This window comes from Chaetura pelagica, unplaced genomic scaffold, assembly GCF_000747805.2.
Source record: "Chaetura pelagica isolate M959 unplaced genomic scaffold, ChaPel_1.0 scaffold82, whole genome shotgun sequence".
Classification (NCBI taxonomy): domain Eukaryota; kingdom Metazoa; phylum Chordata; class Aves; order Apodiformes; family Apodidae; genus Chaetura; species Chaetura pelagica.
The window spans coordinates 6,582,690-6,600,445 of NW_009952990.1; the positions used below are offsets into that span (position 1 = coordinate 6,582,690).

The 17,756-nt window shown below is 42.9% G+C and overlaps 1 protein-coding gene across 1 annotated transcript in view; it reads right to left on the reverse strand.

Annotated features, from left to right (window-relative positions):
* Window positions 1-267: 267 nt before the first annotated feature.
* The window catches only part of PCBP1 (poly(rC) binding protein 1), a 56,369-nt gene continuing 38,880 nt past the window's right edge, over window positions 268-17,756 (reverse strand). The window contains exons 11-12 of the mRNA XM_009996500.1: window positions 9,131-9,300; window positions 268-886 (exon numbers count right to left, since the gene is read on the reverse strand). Coding sequence (XP_009994802.1) covers window positions 850-886; window positions 9,131-9,300 — 207 coding nt within the window. The 3' untranslated portion in view covers window positions 268-849. The remainder of the gene's footprint in view (window positions 887-9,130; window positions 9,301-17,756) is intronic.

The following is a 17,756-nucleotide window of genomic DNA, read 5'->3' on the forward strand; positions in this document are numbered from 1 at the left end:
GTTTGGGAAAACATGAGAGACAAACCAGGAGCTTCTTGTAGCACGAAGCCAAATTCTGTCTTTTCTATGCAGTGTGAAAAGCTCTACATGAGCAACCTTGTTAAAACCCAAACAAGGTTTTGCAGAAATACTGCTCACTAATTACACAATCTCTCTCCCTCTAATAAATAGCCTCCTCATCCCTGACAATGGACTAACATGCTTTCTAACATTGCCAGTATTGCACAGTTGTTATACTTTTTCCCAATGAGCACTGGGACCTTAAGTGTGATGATATGAAACCTTTAATCATTAATGAAAACAAGCAATTTATCTATGATCTTAGTTTGACAATCCATAAAATAGTGTTTCTCAAATGACAAATTAGCAACTTGGTTACAAAGAACAAAGTTTGAACAACACAACAGTTGTATGCACAAAGCTACCACATCTGTTTGTTCTTCTTTAAATCAGAAAAAAAAAAGATTTATTTATAAAAACTTCTCATTTAATTTACTTTCAAGTCTCTAGCTGAACACAGTGGTTTAGAACACTAACAGCCCATGCTTTTATACAGATTAGCCAAAGCATGAACATCAATGAAAATTAACTCCCCAAAATAATTTTGCTTTGCTTTATGTTATGAGCCACAACAGTGTTAAAACTGGAACAGTAGTGAAGCAACACAGGAGTTAGGAAGCACAGTTGCTTAAAGAGTAAAAGAATTATTTTCTTTTGATGTCTCAGAATAATAAGAAAGTTAGAAATGGCAGAAACTCCTCTGTAGATTAGTCCATAGAAAGCATTGTCTCATGGGGCTTTGGAAAAGTCCTGTCTGGTGGCTAATACACTAGGGCATGATGAGATACATTACAGAGCCCCCAGGCCAGTAACTTCTGAAGACAGCCTAAAATGTAGGAACAAAAATGAGGAAAAGAAAAAGAAAAAAAAAAAAAAAGGCAAAAGAAAAAAAAAAATCTTCTCACTATTAAAAAAATTACACTTGAGCACAACCAGCACAGAACAGCATTTCAATGCAGGCAACTTATCTCACACAGAGAGATGATGGTGTGTTGTTTTTTTTTCTTAAGTGTCAGTTATTGAAACAGTTACAATAGTCCAGAACAATTTTACAGCAGTTTTCTAGAGCTGTCAAATAGCTGAGGTACCTTGACATCATTGTTTCCAGTTTTTCCTTCATTATATACAAACAAACAAAAAAAAAAAAACCAACCCCAACAAAACAAAACAAACAAAAAAACCCCAACAAAACCAACCAAAAACCCCACTCGGATAGGTGCAAACTGTAACAATGGCAGTTCTACAAATGGTTACAGTGACAAAACTTAGTGCAGAGCTTACTAAAGTGAAGAAAAGCCCACAGAATACAGAAATGACACAAAATACTGAGATAGTACTTAGCCCTATACAATAATAGTAACAACACACTTTGAAATACCATGTTTTTAAAAGTATTGCATTTGCATTGTGTTTTTAGTTTATATTAAAATGCACTGAATACAGTTTAATTGTTAAAGCTTTGTGTCCAAGGAGTGCAAAGTGGATGAACATGGCGGGCTAATGGGATTCAGGATTTGGAAGTGGTGAGGAAAACAATATTGCATTACTAAGTTATGCAACAGAAATTAAAAAGAAGGCGGATGGACAAACAGAAAATGCCGTTAAAAACTAGTTCCAACAGCTAGCAACCAGCCATTACATCACCCAGCTCTCTTCAGTTTGGCTGCAAATAAATGTCTTGGTTTAGTTAATCTAAACATCATTGAGTTCTTGCTAAAAGGATGGTCTTCTCTGTCCAGGCAGGAACCTCTGAATGTACTTTGATATGTACTACATTTTATTCATAATTAGAATACAATCTGATTGTGTGATTAGGGGTGAGTTAAATTAGAGATGTATTTAGAGAAACCTAATAAAAAATGGGTATTTTGGCTGAGGAAAAAAAAGGCGGGAGGGGGTATCGGAATAGTGACTGTACACATCTGATTTGCAGCTACTATTAAGTACTTACAGAAATAAGTACTTAGTCAGTGTATATAAAAGTATCTGAGCACAAAAGGAGGAGCCTGCTCTCCCTTCCTACAGAGGAGTTCTTAAAATCATGTTTTTCCAAACCAGAGAAAAGTTGTTGCATCCTTTAAAAGAAGCCAGTGCAAAGGCACAGGTGCCTGGTACTTTTTTCGTGTTGCCTTTCAATGATTTTAATTCAGGAGTTTTTCTTGGACCAGTAAGCCTGCTGCATTGTATGCAGAGGTACCTGAGGTTTGGTACTTCCTAGCCCCCATCTCCTGCTCCAGGCAGGTGTTGGGGCAGGGAAGATGGGAGCCTTAGGCCTGTGGGAAGCAGCAGAATGACTGGATCGGGGCAGGGGAGGGACATGGACAGTGCTTTACATGGGATTTGAGGGGCACCAGCCAACATCAGAAGTGCCAAATTTGCAGACTCTAGCACTAGAAAAACTCATCAGAGATGCCAGTTTTCCAGAGTCAGCAGTTGGAGGGAGCCACTCAATAGGGATGCAAGCGCAGTGACGTGCCAGGCGCTACTGCCGGAGCCGTCAGCGTTTTGCCTGATTTCTCGTTCACCTTTCTCACCGGGTGTTCCCTTGCCGAGGTGGGGGAGGCCCTGCCCTGCTGCGGGGCCGCCGGGGGACCAGCCCTGGCCACGGCCTCAAAGGAAGGTCGGGGTCAGGGGTGGGGGAAAGCCCCCGGCACCGACGCCCGCCCGCTGTTGGAACTAGTTGGTGCCCGGGTGTTAGTGGCGATGGAGAGCGGAAGACGACTGGAGTCGGCAACAGTTAACACTAGCAACTGAACAGAAAATAAAAGATGCCGTATTGTTTCCTTGATAACTAGGATCTACCAGAGACTCTTGGTAGAGCTGGCAAAGCTTGCATTTGTGTCTCATCCCTTCAATATGGAGCAAACTTCTGGCGGTCAGATTTCTTAACCCCGCTCGTCGAAGGAATTTTGGCAGTGTAAGCGGACAAACTCCCCGTGGCCCCCGCGGCGGCCGCGGCATTTAGTGCCAGGAGTGGGACAGTTTTCATGCCAAGCAGACTGGAGACAGGAACGGCATAGTGGGTGGTTGGCAGAGTTGGTAGGGGAGGGGGGGTACTGACGGCAACGGCGGAGGCGGCCGCCAGCACGGCCATGGAGGTGGGGGTGGAGGTAGGGGTGGCAGACTGAGAGAGGTTCATGTTGAGGTCAACAGGGGTCGTGACGGAAGCGGTCTGGGTGCTGACTTTAGCCATCTCTAAGCTGCAAACGGAGAGAGGAAGAGGAACAAACAGGTTGGGAGGGTCCAGCCAGGGTGTTGGGGCCAGGAGGAGGAGGAGGAGGAGGAGGAGGAAGGGAAGGAGGGAGAGACAGCAACCACGAAAGGGCAGGATTAGATCGGTGGACGAGGGGGTCAGACGAGAGGGAGGGAGGGAGGGGAGGAGGGAGGGAGGAGGGGTAGAGAGAGAAAAAAGGGAAAATGAGGGTCAAAGGAGGAACATGTTATGTGTTAAAGAAGAGAAATAACAAAAGGGGTTTTCATGATTCGATGGTGAAAACACTACTGAGACTCTAAAGTTCTTTCAAAAAAAAAAAAGAGGTTGGGGAGGGAGGGGGGTTTGCTAGTTCATTTTCATATGAAAAAAGAAATCTAAGGAATGCAGGTAATGGCAAAAAGATGGAAAAAAAGAAACTTAAAAGAAAACATAAAAGAACTATGAAGTTTACTCCCCAGCACTGATAGGTGAATTTTGCTTTTCAAAATCACAGTATTTTTGAAAGGGGGGACGCGGGGGGTTTTGGTAATTTTTTTCAATTTGTCAATTGGGTGACATAAATAGTACCCTTTGTATTTTGCCAGGATGAGAGGAGACTGAGCAATGATTTGCTGCTTCCATCTAAGGCATAAAGTTTTGCTTTGCCTTTTTTTTTTTGTCTTTTTTTTTGAAAGTTAGTTTTTAATTTCATTCTCTGTGAGGTCAATGTGCCTTTTTCATATAAAACAAACCTGATTAGCCAGTGTGTTCACTTCTGTTTGTACTTTCCCCATACTTTTTTTTTTTTTTTTAAATCACAACAAAATACGTATACAATCTAATGATAAAGAAGGAAGTAAAAAGGAAGACTGAAAATGACCCCGGCTCCCACAGCAGCCGTATCCTTTCTGAACTGTTTTTGCAGTGGTTACAGTGAACATAAGAGTTTACCAGCTGACAGACAAGGTGCTACACAGATACAACATACACATTGTCAGACGGACCCCGCAAGCACAAGGAAGTTCATATTGACCTGACCCCCCAGCCCAAAGCCGTGACGCGCTCTTTGGAGGATGCAGGTATCAACCTCCCTTCACTTTAGTCTAACTCCACCTCGGCAGGCAAGATGAGTCTGGCTCATGCACTTAGGCTTTTCTGTACATTTTTAGACATTAAATTACAGTAATTCCAAGCATGCGGTGTTGTTTTTTTCAGTTTACAAAATGTTTACCTAGATAAATCCTCTCTTTGCTGTGTGTTTGTTGCAGCTTATGCACTGGCTTTTGGAAAACCAGAATACTAATTTCAGGATACATTTTGCATGTGACCTGCTGGGAGGTATAGCAGACTAACATTTAAATGGGACAATGTGCTAGAAAATCTTTGCTAGATACAGTTATACATATATTAATTCCAAGTTTGTTTTGGTTGTTGCTTTGTTTTTGTAATTATTAACTTGTCAGACTCCTGGGCTTTCCCCTGAGGTGAGCTGAGGAGCTGCAGCAGCTTCTCCCTCCTGGAGTGGAGCACCCTCAAATCACAGCCCAGCTGTGCAGAGGACCTGCGTGAGGAGAACCTGCTGCTTTTTTATCATGTCCCATCAGGTCTGGGGGAAGGTTTCCATTGCAGGGTTTGTGCTGGCCCCTGTTGGCACCAGCAGCTGGGAGTGCAGGGTTAGGGAGCCGCTGTAGCCTGGCTCCTTGGCCAGGACAAGGCAGGGGACCATGGTCCCCCTACTCAGGGCTTGGGAGAGCCTTGCTTTTCCTCACCTTAAACTTACACAGTTATGAGAGTAACAGCCCCGTATCTATTAGTGGTTGGAGAAAGGCAAAGAGCAGAAGGCCTGCCCACATTGCACAAAGGCAAGGATGCAAGCGATGAACCAGCAGCACTAAATAAATAAGGGATGAGGATGTTGGACTATCGCTTCCCAAAGCACTGCTGCTAAAGGTGAGCCTAAAGGATAACCAAAGCAGGTCTGAGCTGGGGAGAGGAGAGTTGAGGAGAGAGGGAAATGCTTGAGCACCAAGCTCCTCTCCTCCCCTCAAAAGAAAGAGGGCTCTTGGAGTATTAACTCCTTGGTGGGTTTTGCCGGGAGGCGCATGGCTTCTTTAAGGGGCTGGGAGAGGAGGAGGGCGAGTGCATGAAATGCATACCCATTTGTGGGTGGTAAAACTTTGGTTTTCCTACCCTGTGGTGTTTGTCCCCGTGATGAGCATCTCGGAATTTTTCTAACCCTCGCAGCAGAGTTGTTGTTTGCAGAGAGAAGAGCATCCTTGTGCCGTTAGTCGTGCTCCTTGCAATCTACTCACACAGTGGGATTTACATCAAGAATACTGAATCAGTGGATCCAACTCCAGTGTACATCCTGGACTAAGGGTGTAGGAGTTACACAGTGATACCTTAGTAGGTTTTGAAAAACTCAGTTTATACAGTAGGATTTTTTCATATTTCTAACTCAGTATCATTCTGGGAGGGAGGCACATAGAAAGATAATGCAGGACTCAGTGTTTCAGTGACTCCAGTTTGCCTATTTTGCATTTAACAAAAACAAAAAAAATCCATACTGTTATGGGGGGCATTTGAGCCTGAGCTTTTTCCTGCACCAGCAGAAAGACCAGATCCCACAGGCTAAATGCTGGTGTTGTGGCAGTCACTCAAACTCCCTGTCCAGGGTGTACTCACACAGGTGCAATTAGTTAGAACTAAATTTGCCCTGCTTCACATTTATTACTGGTAGTAACACATAAGGTGAAAGCACACCAGGCTACCTATCAGCTGCCCTGTGACAGAGGCCGTTTCCCAAACCAATTATAGATGCAAGAAAATTGAATGAGAGAGTGGATGAGGCAGCATTCGCAGAGAATTTCATGGTGCCAATTTTACACTGTCCCTCTGAAGAACTGTACTTTATGAATTTATACACTGAAGGCCACATCCTGCATTACCCAAAACAGGTGAAAACAACAAAGCTCAAGTGTGGCTTTGGTGGTCCTGTTAGTTCTGTGAATTAACCTTATATCAAAAGGGTAATCAAAAATACCTTCAGGAAACTGCTCTTCAACAAGAAGAAAGTGCTGCTGGCTACAATTAATTTAATATCCAAAGTCAAATATTACACAGGACACGTGAACTCTGGTTCATCCTTAATAAAAGCTAGAAGATGGAATTGGATAATGAAAATCCAGTTACTACAGTGGAGACCAGTTAAAAGACATACGTTTTTACAGGAAAAAAAGACAATTCTACTGCAGACAAGCTGGGACACATTCTACATATACAGAGGTCAGCGCCCGGGTAATCAATACAGAATCAAAACAATACTTCGGAAAGATTTAAATATGTCTCGATATTGTATCAATGTATTTATATAGCTATAATTTAGAGTATATTCTTTATATATTCAACGTCAGATTGCAACCAAAGTCTTACAACAACTTGATGAATTATTCTATAGATGGCAACTTTGCTTGGATTTTAAAGATATACACAGTTTGTTTCAGGAATACAGTGGATTGATATTTTTCCTTACATCCTATGCTGCTGGGATACACTGATTTATGCAGAAATACTGGCCCTGGAAACCAAATACACGAGAATAACATATCTTCTGGGGTAGGAAAAAATAAATAATCCACCTTACCCTGAATGCTTATATGGCTTTTATTTGTTACTGTTATTATTTTGACATGCCAGGCTATATATTGGGCAGGCTAGGTACTGTACTCAGCTGTTCCCCAACACTGTTTATTTCATGCCAACATCTTTAAAAGAGACAGCAGCGTTTATGGCAGGTTTAGGACTGACAAAGACTAGAACTGGCTCCTCCCAGCATGCACAGGCAGTGGCAGCTGAGATCTGCCTCTCAGAAACCTGCCCGAGCACCTAAACTCCAGCTAGAGCCGACCTCCCTCTGGCTGAAAGTTTCTCAGCTCTTCCTCTGGTGCAACTGCGAACACGTACTGCTGCTGCGGTGGCACCTGACTGGACAGGAATTTCTCTTGAGAAAAGAGAAATCTGGAACGGTGTCACTTTGTAAGATGAAAAAACCGCCTTAATGTCCTACGTTACCTCGGAGCTTAATTTATTATACATTACTTTAAGAGTCTTCATTTACAAATGAAGTCACTTCACCTAAATACAGTTTCAACACGTGGTACATAATAATAGACGATGGTTTATTGTAGTAGATGATGGTAACAAATTACTTCTACCTAGAAATTCAACAGGAAGAAAATAGTTTGTTTCTGGTTTCCCAAGGTATAGATAGAGTATCCATGGTATACGATTGCTGAGAAGTTTTCTTCTTTGCAAAAGTATGTTAAAAGACCTCAGATATATCCAATGCCGTCAAAAGAATCGTTAAACAGTAATAAACAGATGTGTGAGAGTTCACAGGCTTTTCTAAAGTGAGTCAAACAGAAGTTTGTTCACTAGAGTTTCTGTCTCTGGTGAGCAGCTCACTGCAACTCCATTAATAAGTGCATTATTTTATTTGCATGCTTTAGCTGTCTTGAAGATCTTAAATTGTTATCTTCTGAGATCCAGATGCATGCCATATGGTGTTTGTGCAACTAAAAATGAAGGGGTCTATTCTCGTCTCGATGTGTGGGGAATCCCTGAACACCAAGAGAAGAACATATCCTTAAGGGTTAAAGGAGGGAACACATTTTTATTTGATTACAGGGCTTATGGAAGTGACTTATATTTGCTACAAAGAATGTAAATCAAAAGAGCTGTAGGTTGTTTAAGGAATCTGGAAATGGCTTAGCTTAGGCTTCACAACACCACCCCTCAATATACCTTTCCCTAGGAAGCTACTTTCTGAAACTACAAACTGAATTGTAAAAAGTATTATTTTTGTTTGCTGTAACATAGAGCTGTGCAAGCATCCTTCTCCTTCATTAAGACATTTACAGTAGCTTGCAGTGGTGCACTGCAGAATTGGGCTGGAGAGGAGGCTGGCCTACAGGAGACTGTAGACCTGCTATGACTACACATCCCATATAAATCACATACTTTCTGCTGCCTTAACAGCAAACATAGTTAAACACAAAGCTTGATTCGTACCACGGCATTTTGCAGATGAAAACAAGTAATACAATAGGCAGATACTCCCCCTCCCCACAATACATTGCCTCGGTCCACCATTTACAAGCAGATCTATGAGACAGCACTATATCCACTGCACTTTCTTCTCAGGACAATTGCAAATAAAGGTGGTATCAATTTTAATATTTGTCTAAACAATCATATCAAAACTGATAGATGCTTAAGCCGCCACAGTGGCTTAGCTGAACTGCCAATGATTTCATTAATTCTGGCACCAAGAAGTGGAGAAGCAGATAGTCACACCCTGACTCATTAGGGAATGTTTTTACAAATTTGTGATGCTGTCTCTGAAAAAATAAATCCTGTGCCTCTTTAGCAACCAAGTGTCAGTTCAGTGTCAACTATGAGTGGCAATTTCCAGTTAGTAAAAATTAAACCTGCTTTGCAATCTGTTTCACTATATTTGCCATTTAGGACAGTAAAATGGGTCTGTGAAAAGTATTTTCTTCTAAAGAATTTATGATTGTCATTTCATTTAACTTATCCGCTTATATATTAGGTGGATGTTAATGTGAATATTCAGATTTCTCAGTTTTTGTCATTCAGCCTGAACCTTGAATTGCACCAGATTAAGCTCCTTTCCATATAAACCAACAGCAAACACAGCTTCTAGTGATACAGGCTTAACAAATCATTTGGAATTGAATAATACTATGCAAAATCGACACTGCAAAGCAACTTTCTGGATCTATCCAGGACAGACATTTGCTGGAGAGCAGACAGAGCAATCTTGCAGAAGCATTATCACTTACAAAGCAAACTTACCTTGCATTAATGAGGTACTGTGCTAAGCTGATGTTTGCAGGGGATCCTGTGATTGTAACTTGTCGTTCTGCGGAGCCTTCTGTGGCATTAGCAATCTTGATCTGTGCTCCTGACATCTGCCTGATTTCATTTATCTTACTGCCTTGTCTGCCAATAATGCAGCCTATTAACTGGAGCGGGACAAAGACTGAGATTAGTGCCACAGACACAAGCCAAAACCACTTAACTGCAATTTGTAGTATTTCTAAAAAACACGGATATGAAAAGCTCAATATAAAAACAAAAGATTTTTGCTGTGATGTTTGGAAGGAATGAGTAGTGCAGTCATATGTCTCTAAATCAAGTTTTGCTGCTACATGACCACCAACTCGATCTGAGATTATTTAGCTGTCTCCTCTGCCAGAAAATGAGTGTGCCATGATGCTGCTGAATACAAAACCGAGCCCAGGCTGACTTGCCAGTGGCAGCAAAAGCTGAGACCAGCAGCTGGAAGTCAGGCTGATCATCCACAGCTGCCTCCATGCACCTCTGAAGTGCACCTGCTTGTCCTGGCCCTTCCTGGACACACGTGCTCGTCGCTTGGCCAGGTCCTGTGCTATTAAAGTCAGTGGGATTTACAGCTCTGTAACCACAGGCAGAAGCAGGCGAAGGAAGAGCCTGAAATCTGCCTGTGATCCTTTACAAAAACCTCACGAAACTCATATTTTGTGAATAAAACCAAGCCTGATTTGTGGGTGTGTCTCTCGGTCCCCTCAATTTTTGGGGCAAAATTGCAGTGGTGTTATCTTTAATTAACAGCATTTTAAAGGTTGTTTAAATGCTCTGAGTGGAGTCACAAGCTTCTGGAAGCTGTGTGCAAGACCTGGAGAAAGTGCTTAGCAGCACACGGAACCGCTGCAGCTGCAGCTGGAGTGCAGGGGTGTGGTGACAGCTGTGCCAGGGAGCTGCTCCCCTGGAGCCCCCAGGAGCAAGTGAGCTCCAAGCTGGCAGCTGAGGCTGAGATGTTTTGGCTCCTGTAAGGGTGAGGAGGGGGACTTTTATCTTGAGGAAAGATGGGTGCTGAGAAACTCAGCTATGGTTGGAACGGGTAGAAAATGGAAACTTTGCTCTACAGGTCTGTTGACAATGGGATGATGTTGCCAGTTTGGCAGAAGAACATGCCAAGGTGCAGAGGCTGCCTTCCCCTCCCACCCTTCCCACTTCTTCAGGCCCTGCCGTGCTACCCTTTCTGGTACTGTAGCACTAGGAGTATCTTGACAGAAACAGGTTCACATTTTCCAGGCGTTTTATCAAAATAACTAAAAAAGCCCAATGTAATCCTTGCTTCATGCTCAGGGACAAGGAGAAAGCCAAAGCAGGTAACCCAGTAGCCAAAACAGAGACCAAGGACAAGAGAAGCACCCATGAGGGGAAAAAAATGACATTTCAGGAAGCGCACTCAGGGTTTCCCATCCTGTTCAGCCAGGAGGGCCTTGCTGAGCTCCCTGTCTGTATCCTGAGGACCTGTCTTAGTGTTTGCATGTGCCAGTGCAGGGGACCTCTTTGAGCTTCTCCGTAAAGCGTCTGGCCTGTCTTTGTGCACACATGAATGTGCCTGCACACGCTGCTAGCAGCACAGGCACCCCTAACTACCCCTTTCCTACATCTTAGTCTCACTGGCCTCCATGGCCAACAGGTAGCAAAGATGAAGCAGAAGAGTGCCCAGAGCACAGGTGGTAGCACCAGAGCCAGCCAGTGGTGGGGTTTCATTTCTATCAGTGTCTGACATCAGCGTGGGGAAAGCAAAGGCAATCCTACCAGAGCATGATTGTGCAGCAAAGTTGTCAGCACTAGATCCACTCTTATCTGCTAAAACCTGGCAACAGACTTCCATAATTTTGTTCCCATGAATAATTTGCATGCCACAGTCTTTGCCTTTACTTGACAGAGTTGTTTCCTCAGATATCAGAGTTTCTTGAAATGGCCAAGAGGAGTTGAGGCTGTCAGTATTTCCTTCTGCCACAACCAGCATCTATTGGTTTTGCAATTATGATCTTGAAGTGACTCGTCAAGAATCCATCTGTTGCTACTGGTGATCTTACGAAGCACTGACCAGGATTTAGGCTCTGTGAAGCAGCTGCTATGGTGCCCATCTCTTTTTCAGGTTCCTCTGATAGTTCTCACCCTGTGTGCAGACTTGAATATGCTTTTCCTTTCTTTAATAATTACATTCTTAGTGTCAGCGGGAAAATATAGACTGCACGTATTCCCAAAAGAGAAGGGTAGTAATCTGAGAGAAATTACTTGGTGTAAAAAGCATGCAAAAATATATTATTTAGAAGAATTTCAAGCAGTTCAGTTAAGAGGTGTGGACGTCATTCAAGGCAGAGGAACGGTACGGGACTGCTGGTTCTTCAGGCACGTTGTGAGACCTAGTCTCATGTCTGGTTCACCAGCTCTGAGAAGGTCACTCAGGAGGCTGCCACTTGTGTATGTTGAGGGTTCTCCAATGAGGCTTGTAATTCAGGTGGGTCAAAGAAAGAAACTGCAGTCTCCGAGCTGACTTTGAATTAGGTGGTGTGGATTCATTCCAGACCGGTCAAGGATATGGGTGGTACAAGCATTTGGAAGAGAGGTTTGGTAACCTTTGGTCTGAAGATCTCCAAAGTCATCCTTTGTTGCTGTGACAACCGGCTGCTTGAACATGTTCTGCAGCTCACACAGAGTACACTTTTCCATTTGCCATGGGAAAGAGAGTAGTGCTGGGGTGCTTGGGCTCACTCTGGGGTGCCTTTGCCATTGTCTGTTATTTACACTGAACACTGTGCAGTATGTGAATATTGAAGAACTGAAGGATTTTGGAAGAAGTTCAAGGGACTAGTTTTCCTCTACAAAGCTTTGATCAATCAGTCCATGGACATTTGGTTTTACATAAAAACACCCACCCTACCCGGTTTTGAGATGAAGCCATGTCAAATTGCATCCAAACACGTATCTCTTTTCAAGACTGACCTTTCTAATGCCATCAGCTGTCTCCCTGTTGCTCTGTAGCTGGCCATTTCATGGGATTTGGCAGTCTATGTGTAATTAAGACCCACAAAAGTCCCTCACCACAAAATCAAGCTTCCCCAAATGTTGCAAGCTGCTGCCTTGCATGCAATGCTGCAAGTTTCAGACACATGTTCACTGTTTTTCCAAGTAGATGAAGCTGGGGAATGTGAAGGACTGTAAACATATAGCTGTTGTCAAGGACTTCAGATGCTGCATTGTTTTTAAGGCTCACCTGTTTGTTCAACATACAGAGACCTTACTCTCACTTGTGGAGTATGTCAAGAGGAAATTCTCCAGAAAACAAGTGGTAAAGCTAGTCCATGCAAAAGAGGAGCCAAACCTACTATGGACTGTACCAAGCCTACTAGGCATTATAGCATAATATATATACTCAAAATATATATATGGATAATACATATATAATAATACACATATGTACATACAAACACACACACACACATAGTATGTGTATGTATATGCATACATATTTTAACTCTCTAGACTTGAGTGTAACAGCTCAGCAGCCTGTCTCTGACTGTGGCAGTAGCACATTCTTATAAAAATGAGGACAAAAATAGTGTGAGGTACAAAACAAAGTTTTCACTGGTATCCCAAATTCCCATCTAAGGCTTACAGACTACCTGAGCAGCAGCACCTGGTATCTCTGCCTTTATGCTCACTGATCCATCTGCCTAAAAAGTTCTTTTTATAAACTCTTTTGCTTCTGCTGCCCAAGAAGGGCTAGAGCAGTGACCTGCAGAGCTCACTCCTGTTTTGTGTGTTAAATATCACCATTTGTCTGTACACCTCAAAATTTCTGCTGATGTTCCCTCCCTCTTGGACTATGAGCACAAGGGGAAAAGTGCTCTGTTCTTATTTTCTCTACAGCACTTCTGGTCCATCTTCCCCTACCTCAGTGTATCTCCTTTCTCCTCGTACTAAAAAAGTCCCAAACAAAACAACCCTAAAACACAGATTTTGATTTTTTTGGCTTTTTCTAATTTTACTCTGTCCTTCAGAGTAACGTTCTGCTGATACCAATGTGAACAGGAATGAATCAGGAATCTAGACTCTTAAAGGGTGGGACTGAACAGTCTACTGTGATTCCTCCAACCCCAAACTCTTGATGCTGATATTTTCTCCCTGTATGTTACACTGTCTCTGGTTCAGGTTCCTCACTTCCATTATTTTTTTCTTCCCCATAATGCTTAATATGAATACTACAGATAGGCAATTTTTTTTTCCTCTAAAGCTAAAGTCACTGGCAGAGCCTAATAACAACAACAGCTTTCTGCTGGGTGTTTCTTACAGGTTTGTTCCTCTATGTCCATCACACTGCATTACTTCTGTGCAGCACTGGGAGCAATCAGACTTTTGCTTTTTGGTTTATTATCCAAGTCTGATGCTACAAAGTACTGCTTGTCAGAGGAAGTGGTTTGGAGCTCATTTTCTTTTTAAATACTGGTAAAAAAATCAGATTCCTTTCTTATAACAAATGTAGTTCTGGTTAAAAAGGCCAAGGGCAAAGCCTCTGCATTAGTTGGGCAAGCAGGTGCTCATCTTGAAGGTGACTCTTCAATTGCTTTTCATAAAGATACAGGCATTCCTTGTTCCAAGTTTGGGTTGGGTTTTTGGGGGGTGTTTGTTTACTTACTTACTGCAGGGCCTGGAAAGAGATGTTTAAGAGACTCTCTGCCTCTTAAAAAACAATAATAATCGTAAGGAACTTGACTTTCCTTACCAGGGTAACACAAAATCTGGACTAGAATGATTTCATAGGCTTTGCAAGAAGGCATACAGAAAACTGAGAAAACAAAAATAAGCCTTCTTATTACTTGTATTGTAACCCAAATGACCCTGCAGATTTGTGTACATTTCAGTTTACTGAGGGTCCAACAGAAGTTCCCATCCTGCTCCCTAAAGTGAGCAGTAGGAGGTTCTGGGGAAAATTACTTTCCATGCTCAAAAGTGCCTTGTTCCACCAAAGGTGTCACTTTACTTCTGATGGATATTCAGCTTGTGAAATATTTCTGCTGATTCTTGACCTCATCTCGACAGGTCTACTTGAGGAATCAATTGCCATTTTCTTTGATTAAAATGAGACAAAAATCAAGTCATGTTCAAACATATCAAACATATCATTTTAATAATACACCTTCCTAAACATGACTAGATAACAGAATCTGTTAATTCTGTATTTTTTGCTCTGGGTATTATTTCTCTGTTCTATAGGAGGCTCCAGAAGTAAGGTAAGTTTATTGACGTTGAATCCACAAACCCCTTGCTTTCAGCAGAAGTGCTTTGACTTACACCACTGCAGGATCTTTCCCAGCGTGTCTTGTGTGGATTATTAAGTCTTCACTTAACCATTGTTTTTAACCTGTCTCATGCAACTGCAAAGTTTCAGAGCCAGGAATGGACTTAGCCAGCAGCTTAGTTTTATACGACATTTGTTCTCAGGACTTTTCTGGAAGAGGGATATAAGGAGGGTGAGGTGCACTTCTCCTGTAATGTGTAGGCAGTGGGTGGCTTTGCTGGAAGTCACAGCTAGGGTGGGATGCTGCCCTTATGTTCTCCTTAAGGGCTTGCACCAATCCTCCCCCTCTCAGGCAATGGACTGGGGAGCTGCAAAGATGAGAGCTCACTCTGCTGGTGGAAGAGGCAGCGCCACACACCCCTTCTTGGAGCATCACACGGAGACAACACTGGATTTCACTGTGGGTGGCTCCAAGAGTATTTTCCACAACCCTTCCATACTCTGCAGGGAAGTACTTCTGGCTCGATGGGGAAGTAAAGACAGTTCTTCAGCATGCCATTTCCACTTTGGCTGGATCTACATTTCTCTTTCTATGGAGTACTGATCAGTTATGTAGCTTTCTTAAAATGTTCTTGGTGTTTTCTAGGGTGGGGAGCTGCTTTCCTGTTACTTGTCTCTGCGTGTCTCTCCCACATATATGCAAAATACACATAACTTTTAATGTGAAATGTATTATTGGTTTGTTCATTTACTCTCACGGGCCATTTTGGGGGACTGGATCACAAAATCCCAAGACGTCATCTATGCTCCATCAGCTACACCCTTTCTGCTCCCTTCAGGATCTGCCACTGTTACGCTGTTTTATTCTGGGATTTGTGTAAAACACACTTTTATTGTGTAATTTAAGCAACAGTGGAAGGCCAGATAAGATCCCAAAAATAACTGTATTAAATCTTTCAAAGTACAAATGCCCCTGTAAGAGGTTTCGTTGAAGAAAAGTTGCTACTAGATAAGAATTAAAGTGACTTCTGAGAGGAACCTGAAGAAATGTGCCCTCTGTTCTCTTTTTGGGGATACCCAAAAGTAATAAGAAAACCTAGAAAGGCAAATCTCCTGCATTTACCATTTGGAGAAGAGGCCTGGGCTTTTAACATATAGAAAATAACTTTCTGTAAAATGCATTGCTTTGTTCTCTGGTATCTCTCTGTTATTGATCAATGGGTTAGTTTTAATTATCAGCATACTGTATGAAGAAAGCAGCATGATGTTGTTACAGCAAATATGAATAACAGAAAAAAAATTCTGTTGCTGCCTTAGTGCCAGAGGGAGGGAGAAAGATTTATTTTAATATGAAGCTATGCAAATTGTTAGTGGCTAGTAACATGTACTTCCTGTAGACTAGGCTGAAGTCTGAGCTCCTTATTATCTTTGTACCTGATTTTGATCCATCAGATTCTTGCCAAGGCTTTGGGTTTTTGTGCTGATCATAATGTGCAGTACATATGCAGATACATGCTGATTTCACTGGTAGCTGCAGAGCATGCAGATGTTTGTGAGTCTTATGTTCTTCTCATCTGAGCTGAACTTGTGCACACGCACGCGTATACAAGGAGAAAGCTGCAGGACCCACAAAGGGCAGAGGGCCCCTGGAGTCTGGGCAGGCAGGGGACCAGCTATGTGCAGCCTAGTGCTGTGGCACAGTCCCGTGCCAGGGTCTGCAGGGTCCTTCACCATCAACCAGATGTGTAATTGCTGTGCCACATGGACTGCCAGTCTGTCGAAGCCAGGACTAGATGTTTACCAGGAGAGCCAAGTCAAATTACCAGTGCAGGCTTTGCTGCACAACTGCTGTTCCCTCTCCCACTCTGACTTCCCTCTCTGCACAGGGCACACATGAAACATGAGCAATGGTGCCACCTCACCTGACTCCCTGTTTGCCCCTTGTCCCTCTGTCTCCCTCATCTCTTCATTTCTAGCCAGGAGGCTGCCCAGAGAGCAGTCCTGTTGTAACAGCCATGGAGCTGCTGCAGCTTGAGGGCCTGCTGGGGCAAATGTCTAGAGGAGAGATATGGGGAAATATTTTTCCCCCCTTGCATAATTTCCAAGCAGACCCTGATGCCTGATGGGACATGGGAACCCTTCCTCTCTCTGCAGTAGCACTGCGGCACTGGCTGCGCACACACACACACACACACACACGTGTGCATGCACATGCAGCACTATGGCACAGTGCACACCTTGACCCCATACAAACATCAGAACATGCAGCACTATGGCACAGTGCACACCTTGACCCAATACAAACATCAGAACTCCCCTTCACCACCTGTAGAGCCCCTGTAGGCTGTTGTTCAGCCATTCTGGGCCTTGTTTTTTGCTCTTTTAGCTACACCACGCACTGTGTAGCCAGCAAAACCTACTGGAAACAGCACTGGATGTGTGTTTGTTTCTCAGGGATGGTGCTGAATCAGGGAATTTCACACCTCCTAGATGAGAAACTGATGTTTAAAAAAAATTTTCTATTGCACTAGAAGACATGAGGCCAACTTTCATAGAATCATACAACAGAATGTTTGGGTTGGAAGGGACCTTAAAGATCACCTAGTTCCAACCCCGCTGCCATGGGCTGGGACACCTCCCACTAGACCAGGTTGCTCAAAGCCCCATCCAGCCTGGCCTGAAGCATTTCCAGGGAGGGGGCAGCCACAGCTTCCCTGGCAGGTTGCCTGTTCCAACCTTTCTTCCTTTCTTTCTCTGCTATGAACCCTGAAATAAGTGAAGTCAGAAGAGTGACCTTGGATTTATATCACTGATAGCAAGAACAACATCTGCCTGATAATGAGATTAAAAAAGTTGCACTGCAAGGATAACCAGGATGCTCCCATAAAATTCTCAACATACAGTAAATTGGGTTGTAAAGCAGGTACTGATAAATCAGCAGGGCATCTTTTAAGTAACAGAAAGCTTACAAAACCACAGCACTCCCACCTTCACTTCTCTGTTATTCTGTATATTTTTCTTACTGTAAATCATTGCCACTGAGTTTAATAGGGCTTGCACAATATTTTAAGTATCTCTTAAGTAATATAATTGCTATTTGTAATCCCACTCATGCTTGAAAGCCTTTTTTACTGGAGGGGAAATCTTCCCTTTTCCAAGTGACTCATTTGTGATAAAAACTGAAAAAACCCAACCTTGTTTGCAATGAAATGAATAAAACGGGAAGGCACTTTCACATGACACACTGGGTATCAGTTGGACATTTTGAGTAGCTGCTTTAAGATTCACCACCATATTGCTCATGCAGACGGGGTCTGTTGGTCACAGCTCAGCCAGGAT